General features: G+C 37.1%; 1 protein-coding gene and 1 long non-coding RNA gene across 5 annotated transcripts in view; both read right to left on the bottom strand.

Moving 5' to 3' along the window:
* Positions 1-3,702, bottom strand: part of LOC129762200 (gastrula zinc finger protein XlCGF26.1-like) — a 56,637-nt gene extending 52,935 nt beyond the window's left edge. For 3 of the 4 annotated variants that reach the window (XM_055760276.1, XM_055760250.1, XM_055760266.1), the window contains exons 1-8: positions 3,562-3,702; positions 2,381-2,829; positions 2,188-2,271; positions 2,050-2,133; positions 1,910-1,993; positions 1,770-1,853; positions 1,630-1,713; positions 1,489-1,572 (exon numbers count right to left, since the gene is read on the bottom strand). In XM_055760276.1, the coding sequence (XP_055616251.1) occupies positions 1,489-1,572; positions 1,630-1,713; positions 1,770-1,853; positions 1,910-1,993; positions 2,050-2,133; positions 2,188-2,271; positions 2,381-2,829; positions 3,562-3,584 (976 nt within the window). In that variant the 5' untranslated portion in view covers positions 3,585-3,702. Of the gene's footprint in view, positions 1-1,488; positions 1,573-1,629; positions 1,714-1,769; positions 1,854-1,909; positions 1,994-2,049; positions 2,134-2,187; positions 2,272-2,380; positions 2,830-3,460 lie in introns of all 4 variants that reach the window. The other variant, XM_055760259.1, reaches the window with a different exon arrangement.
* A 470-nt stretch (positions 3,703-4,172) lies between these two features.
* On the bottom strand, positions 4,173-5,803 carry LOC129761911 (uncharacterized). The gene is made up of 4 exons (XR_008740501.1): positions 5,747-5,803; positions 5,084-5,662; positions 4,649-4,848; positions 4,173-4,585 (listed from the first exon to the last, which is right to left on the bottom strand). It is a non-coding gene; the product is annotated as an uncharacterized LOC129761911 (long non-coding RNA).
* Positions 5,804-8,576: the final 2,773 nt, after the last annotated feature.

An 8,576-nucleotide genomic window follows, 5' to 3' on the forward strand; every position in this document is an offset into this window, starting at 1 on the left:
GAAGTGGAATTATTAGCTTGAAGCGTGTAAGAGACAGATTGATCAGGAGCGAGCTTCGGCACTAGCGTATTGACTTCCAAGATGGCTGAAGAGTGCTTTTAGCAAGTTGACCACCTTAGGATATACTTCTAGGCGCCTTGATGTACGGTAGCGTTACCTTTCTTCTAGCAGAAAACTGCCAACATAAAACCAATGTGTATGTGTGATAGATGAAAATATTCTAAAGACGTTCTCGTGGGGGTGAACATTGAAAATAATGTCTGAATAATTTAAAAAGAAAATCCGTTAAGCCCGTCTAAAGACAGTGTTGGGTTGTAGAGATCAAAGTTGTGTTGGATAATTATCATTGCTTCAATTGTTTCAACATTTAGGCGGCTCGCACACCGCAGCAATTAGCAACTAGCAAACTGCAATACGCAATATACAACAGGCAACGTATTTTGTTGTTCTTCGCATACCAGAGCAATAAAAACCCCTGACATTATGCAAACAATCGGCTTAATGTACGAAACTTGTCAAAATATGGACGATAAGTTGCTCTTCAACCGACACGTCGTGTTGCTAGCGACATGTGTTGCTCTGTAAAGGCGACAGCGATATCGTATTGCGTCGGTGTGCGAGATCAACAAAAATTAAATGGAAAAAAAAACATTGGTGATAATATTGCTTATTGCATGTTAACAGTTGCTAGTTGCTTATTGCTCCGGTGTGCGAGCCGCCTTAGTCGTGACTTTCCCTTAATCATCATCGTTATTATCGTAGGAAAAAAATACCTTCAAGAGGTGCGGTACTATTTGGCAGACACAAATTATAATCATTAGTCAAAATACTTCTTCTCTATTATGTTGTAGAATTTGAATAAAATAATTCAAATTAACAGCAACTTCAGTGTCTCAACAAGAACAATAAATGTTTGAAAGATCACTAGACAATCTCTGGTGAAAAGCAACCAGAGCTCGAGGCACGGGATTTCACATAAGTCGCGTAGTACAACAAAACATTTTTCTTGTGAAAAAAGATAGAAAGCTAAACCATAAAACAACTAAGAAATAGAGAAACCAAGTGAGAGAAATAACGTGTTACCATGCTCAAACAATTTATCGTAATTTTCACCAATGAAACCACAATTTCTGATAATATAAATACATCATTTGTATTTTCCATTATTCTCCATGAACAAAATTTAAATGCAAGTTGTAATCAGAAGTTTATTTGGTGAAAAATTTTGGAAACAATGACAAAGGAATATGTTTTTCTCCGTATCCCAAAAAAGGTACAGATTGATAAAAAGACGGGACAATCAAGTAAGAGTAATTGTAATACTCGGCGTAATATTTTTTTTTTGACTGATTAAGTTGTACATTGTTGTACAATTGACCGTCCAAAAATCGCATTTTTAGCGTTCCGTAATTTGTGCGAGACGCCTCGTGTGCGTACAACAGTTCTTACGTTAGCACAATGTCAAAAACTGAGTGATTTTCCACCTACCCGTGTGTGACCGAATGTGCTGTTGGAGCGTGCCGCTATGCTTGAATGTTTTCGGGCAATGAGGACAAGGAAAAGGACGTTCACCTGCAAAAGGAAAAGCTCTGTTGAATAGTTCATCGTCGTAAAATATACTTCACTAACCCGTATGAGTCCTAATGTGGTCTTGGAGCGCTGATAAAGTTTTAAACATGTTCGGGCAATGTGGACAGGAATGGGGACGTTCACCTGCAAAGGAGTAACACTGGTGGATGATTCATTATAGTAAAACGTTCCTCACCAACCTGTATGAATTCGGATATGCTCTCGAAGCACTGAAGCACTCCTCAATGCTTTCGGACAATGTGGACACTGATAAGGACGTTCACCTGCAATGGAATAATCCTGCTGATTCGTTACGTATAACAAAGCATTCTCCACTAACCCGTATGAGTTCGAATGTGTTCTTGGAGCCCTGAAGCCTTCTTGAAAGCTTTCGGACAATGTGGACAAGAGTAGGGATGTTCACCTGCAAAGGAATGACCCTGGTGAATGATTCATTGCAGTAAAATATTCTGTACCAACCAGTATGAGTTCGAATGTGCAGTTTGAGCGTCGAATTTTGCCTAAACGTCTTCGGACAATGTGGACAAGAAAATGGAAGTTCGCCTGCATAGGGAAGACTGTTGAATGGTTAATTATAATAAAACATGATCTACCAACCCGTATGAGTGCGAATGTGGTATTGGAGACTCGAGGTACCCGTAAATGATTTCGGACAATGTGGACAAGGATGGGAACGTTCACCTACAAAAAATAATTGTGTTGAATTTGCGATTAAATACAATTTTACCAGAATTCTCTCCTAAAATATAACATTAGCCAATGTGTACAGAAAATAACGTCATATTCTCACCCGTGCTTAACCGTCTGTGGTCTGTCTTACGAATAATTAATGTATTGTCGTCTTTTTCGTCCATTTCGTTGATGAAGAATTCCTCTTCGATTTCCCTCTTGATTTGCGTTTCAGCTTCCTGTTCAATTGACACGAAATCCGCTGTTGGGTCTGTCTCAACAATCTTATCATTATCCGACAGCTCGTGGTCATCAATCATTAACTCTGGTTCCATCTTAATATCAGTCGGTTTGGGGCTGGGCAAAATTTGGAAGCAGCTCTCGGGAACACTATGGAGGCTTATGAACTCTTGGCGACATTTGTCGCAAGTGGAATAGCTGCTCAACTGGTAAGAGAACCCGTTCAACTTCTGCAGGATAATTTCTAGCTTTCGCTTTTGAAGGTTAGTGGGGATCAGTGTGTGATGAAATTCTCCTTTACATATATCAAAGCAAAAGCTGCATTGGTCTCTATTGGAATGAAATAAAGATCGAAATGAAACTTAAACTGTTTAGACCGATATTACGATATGCAAACTGATTACGAATATTTGTTCGATTGAGGACGATTGCGCTTGATGTTCCATAAGATTTTGTAAGATGGGGTGATACTCGTTTACATACATAACTATAAGAGCCCCCGCAGACTGCAGACTGATTTGTCGGCCGATAGTTTGGTTGGCTTTTTAATCAGTACGGAGAGGTATGCATGATCCACATTACGCCGATTCAGTTGGGTCGGTTTTTGCACCAGATGGCCGACCCGACCAAACTGTTGGTTGACAGAAAGTCTGTAGTATGTGGGGGCTCTAACATTTATATTATTGCCAGTTGTTCAACAGATGAAATAATCATCTCCTAGTTTCGCGTACAAATTCATACGAGTTTGCACGATTACATTTTCGTACAGGATCATTTCCAATGTAACCGTGACCTAAGGGTGCGTTTCCATTATACAAACGCTGGAAGATATAGCGGAAATTTGTGTGCTTTTAAAAAAGAGGCGATTCAATTATCCCATTCTATTCGCTTCTTTTCTCGTAATTCAAGTTAGAAAGAGGTTCTACTGTTCTACTTGCGGATATATTTTCTGTGATAATACCTTGAATTCCTGTGATTTATTCTTAATATATTCTCACAGAGATAGAATACCAGGGACCAGATTACAAAATGATTGCCTAAACCTTCTCTCAATAAACTTACAAATTGTTACTAACAATCGCCATCTCACTCTTATAGTGGTTTCTTTTTTCAAATAAATTCAAAGCTCAAAACTCTGGGTCGAGTGATTAGTATACAAAACAACACTAGACTCAACAGCTGATTCACGGCATACAAAACAAGACAGTCTTCTTCCGTTTAGAGATGTCGGTTAATCGTGTTGGGCTGTACAGCGGAGCATTTATTTACCACTGGGTATTTTCGATGCTACAGCGCTGGCAACCCTAAAGAACTGTCTACACTGACCCAAAAAAATGGTATATATTACGAATTTTTTGGTAAATATTACCAATGATTCGTAAATTTTTGCAATACGAATTATTTGTACATATTACACAAAAACAATGGTGAACAAATGTCAAACCTGCCAGTATGATCCACTATAAGCGGTCGGTTCAACGTTGGTTTAACTATACCCTAAACATATATGTAATTTGTTCAACACGGGATCATTTGTCAGTCCAAAGTCGGTTCAATTGTATTTTGATCGGGTATAGAATCGTAATATCTTCTTTTCAATTGTAGTGAAAACAAATATTTTTTAAAAATTTATTGTGATCAATAAAAAATATAAATAATTATTTCTATATAAACAAAAAAATTGAACTCAAGGAAGAATCGGTCGATTTGATCCGTCAGGTCAGCTGGTGTGTTTGCATCACCAACTGCTCGTATCAACACTGTCCCCCGATTTTCAGCAGCAGCCACTGTTGTTACTACTATTGCTACCGGCATTATTATACACCCTAACCAAGAGCGCTTGTACCACAGATGCCGGGGCTGTGATCGCAGGTTTTTTGAAGTAGCCTATGCTGCTGGAAAAACAGTGGATGAACCGGTTATTTTTGCTGATGCTGCTTCTGTAACACAGCCGTACATCGGGAGATTTTCCGTGGTGGTACCGCAGGAGCAGACAGAAGTTCTGGTAGTTTTTTTGTTCCAGTCCAGCTTATAGAGCAACCGTTCCATTATTCGCAAGTTGTTTTCCATGTTATACACGACTTGACTGGAAAAAATAAACAAACGCCTTAACATGTGTCAGTCAGGCAATGCTGGCACGTATGCTTACAAAATGTTTTTTCTCAAGGAGGACGCATTAGAATATGGCACCACATTTGTATCGGTATTATCGGCTCCTCTTTCAGTCCCGCTGATACTGCATTTGGCATATTCGTATCAGATGGATCATGGTGTACTTGAGCGTCATGTTGTGGTAAATTGGCGGATCCTGGAAATGCAAAGCCACTGCTACCGCATCATCGGTAATTTCTGTGTGGACAGATACATGGATAGTTAGTAAAAAGTTATATAAAACAAGTAACCAATATACGTGGAGGCGATCTGGCGTAGTGGTAACATCCATGCCTCTCACGCTAAAGGTCACGAGTTCAATTCTCACTCCCGACATTCTTCCAAAAATGGAAGTAGAAGTGACGAACCAGCCAAATGAGTTGAAAGTCACTATAATACAGATATAAAAAAAAAAAAGTAACCAATATCCTACTTGAGGCTACGACGAATTTGTCGTAAAACATAACCGGAATGATCGGATCGGGCAGCTCCCGTAAGAACTTCTTTAGCACCGTGGCTACACACTCCGATGAGTAGCAGCTTTGATCGGTGTTGATTAGATTTTCGTTGAGTGAGTCACGCAGTTTGTTAACCTCGTCGTAGTTCGGCGGCGTCGTTCGATACAGCTTGTACAGATCCATGTTCAAGTAACACATCGCTTTCTGTTCGATCTCGTTGCAAAGTGTCATGACAATCTGCGGCGCCGGCAACTTGGCCACGTTAAACTGCTGGCGAAGACCAAGCCCAAAAACCTGCTGACTACGGTTGGTCAACTCTACCGTCCGACTGATGTATCAGCCCCCCGTAAGTACTGCTAACACTTATCACATTTAACCAGCTTGGAAAAAGAATAGTCCACCAAATCATGCGGGTGTTCATCGGCCAAGTTATCACCATCTTCGCCAGTTAATCCTAGCACGATACCTCCACCTCCACTAGTGGTTCGCAAAGTATCACCACTGTGAATGGTTTCTCTGCGATATGCGCGATTAGGTGGACCATATGTGAAAACCTACAATACAGCAACGAAATGAAATAATAAGCCATCAAACAAACGTTGATATGCAATGTTTAAAAATTATTCAAAAGAACTTACCTTTATTGTTGTTATCAGCACGGAAAAATTGAATTGATGACAGATAGTTTTTCGCGGTTGCCAGGGATGACAATTGTCAAAGCTACCGATAACGCACAGTAAAATATACCAATCGTTAGTAGGGATGTGTATTGCATCTGACATTTATTTTATTAATCGGTCGGTAATATTTACAGAAAATTTGTACATTCTACTAATGTTTGGCTTACCAAAGATTTGGTAGCTTATTTTAGTAATCTGTTTCTGGGTGTAGAAGAGCTTATTCTATTATTGCAAAATGTCAAATAATCAGTCCATATTATACCACACTGTAATAAAGACGCGAATAAAGTTATTGTACGTTTTTACCGATTTAACCTTTCATTTCACGCGAATTCTATTGGCAAAAACCTCCAACAAATCGTTCGATTAATTTAAATAATCGAATATCAGAAATTTTAACCGAGTAATTTCGTATCGAATAATGGAAAATCAAAATATGAATACATCGAATAATTATCGCAATAATCGCGATAAATGAAAATGGGGAACCATTTTTTCAATAACTACATTGCGAAAATCTGTTTAATCGTCATAGTGTTTTGTCGAAATTCATCGAATATGCTAAACCATTCACGGTTGAAGCATAAAAATAATTCCCTGGTGATGAAGGAGACTGGGAAGAAGAATTCAACGTCTGCAGGCGTAAAAGGTGGAATTGAAGGAGATGGTCTAAGTTCCCGACCCAAGAAAAATATACCATACCAGTGCACTATGGTCCAGGAGGTGCATTTAAGTGGAAATTAGCATCTAGAGCTCGACAGTGATTCTCTAGACAAAAACTGTCTTCGACAAAGTCGTTACATATAATAGAGCGCTCATTTTAATGTTATCAAAAATAGGGTGATCAAAATTTTCGATGAAATGAAAAATTTAACTTTCTTATCTTTATAGATAGAGGTAAACATAGTTCGACAATATTGTAGCCCTGATTATTTTAAGTAACTTTGTGGAACAATATTTCTTTCTATCTCTTCAAATAACCGATATAGCGCTTTTTCTCTAGGTTGAGTTAGGGTTACCATGAAAAAAAAGGTTTTTTTGCTCTAACTTTTATATGTACAATTCTACATCAAAACTGTCTTTGAATGATCTTTAGAGCTTTCCAATCCACGCATAACTTGTACATATCTTAATGTTACTCAAAGTTATAGATGTTTTTTCCCCGAAAACAAGACCTTTTCATTTGCTAGTCGTTCTTTTTGGGGCAAACATAATAAAAAATTATTGATGGTATTTTAAAGAGCACATTTGACTCTATATATGGTGAAACTTTCAAAAGAGTGTTATTTTTTGTATTTGAGTAAATTAAATTTGAAATTATGAGTTTTTGCATATAAATGAACAAGTTGCAATTTTTAAATGCATATAGTAAGCGTAGACTTTAAAGCAGCATCACTTCAGTTCAGTCTTATAGCCACTCAACATGGAAGTTCAAAGAAGACACATATTTGTTTTTGTTTTCGGTGGACGAAATATAGAAGACGTTATACAATTATTACGAGAAAAATTTCTGACTATTTTTTTTCTACAATAAAATATATTTATTGTATGAAAAGAAAAGCGGGGACCGACAAATTATCAAATGCTTCCTGAATAGAAACCGTATGAAGAACAACTCGGGGCTCGACGTGTTATTTTTTAGTAATATATTGACATATTTTACTGGCGATGAGTTGATTGATGACATTATTTTACCAAACTTTTGTTGTTCCTATTGTTTTATTCAAATTTATTTTTATAATCTTCCGTATGTACATATTAACCTGTTTTAGTTGTTATAATGGAAATTAAATTCATAGTAATAAATAAAAATCATACAAATAAAAAACTACAAAATCAAATGCTTAGCATTTTACGGAATCAGAAGATCGGAATACTCTGGTGTTTGCCTATTACTAAGAGATAATACTGGATCCGAAGCTGTTGCGAAGCCCAGTTCTTCTGCAGAATTTTTTTTGTAATCTCCCGAACACGGTTACGCTTCATCCTTTGGCTCAGCATTTGGCTTTTCAGGCACTTTCTGGCACTCAAAACACATATATCTTGGCATTTTTCTCGTAATAATTGCAACTTGTTCATTTATATGCAAAAACTCATAATTTCAAATTTATTTTACTCAAATACAAAAAATTACACTCTTTTGGATGTTACACCTTATGTAGAATCAAATGTGCTCTTTAAAATGCCATCAATAATTTTTTATTATGTTTGCCCTAAAAAGAACGACTAGCAAATGAAAAGGTCTTGTTTTCGGGGAAAAAACATCAATAACTTTGAGTAGAATTAAGATACATACAAGTTATGCACCGTAAAATGCGTGGTTTGGAAAGCTCTAAAGATCATTCAAAGACAGTTTTGATGTAGAATTTTACATATAAAAGTTAGAGCAAAAAACCTTTTTTTTTCATGGTAACCCTAATTCAACCTAGAGAAAAAGCGCTATATCGGTTATTTGAAGAGATAGAAAGAAATATTGTTCCACAAAGTTACTTAAAATAACCAGGGCTACAATATTGTCGAACTATGTTTACCTCTATCTATAAAGATAAGAAAGTTAGATTTTTCATTTCATCGAAAATTTTGGTCATTCTATTTTTGATAACATAAAAATGAGCGCTCTATTATATGTAATAACTTTGTCGAAGACAGTTTTTGTCTAGAGAATCACTGTCGAGCTCTAGATGCTAATTTCCACTTAAATGCACCTCCTGGACCATAGTGCAGTGGTCAATGATTTTATAAATATACTTCTTTTGAACTAGTTGTTATTGGAACCAAGCAAAAATTT

The sequence above is a fragment of the Toxorhynchites rutilus genome, chromosome 1 (genome assembly GCF_029784135.1).
Source record: "Toxorhynchites rutilus septentrionalis strain SRP chromosome 1, ASM2978413v1, whole genome shotgun sequence".
In the NCBI taxonomy this organism is placed as follows: domain Eukaryota; kingdom Metazoa; phylum Arthropoda; class Insecta; order Diptera; family Culicidae; genus Toxorhynchites; species Toxorhynchites rutilus.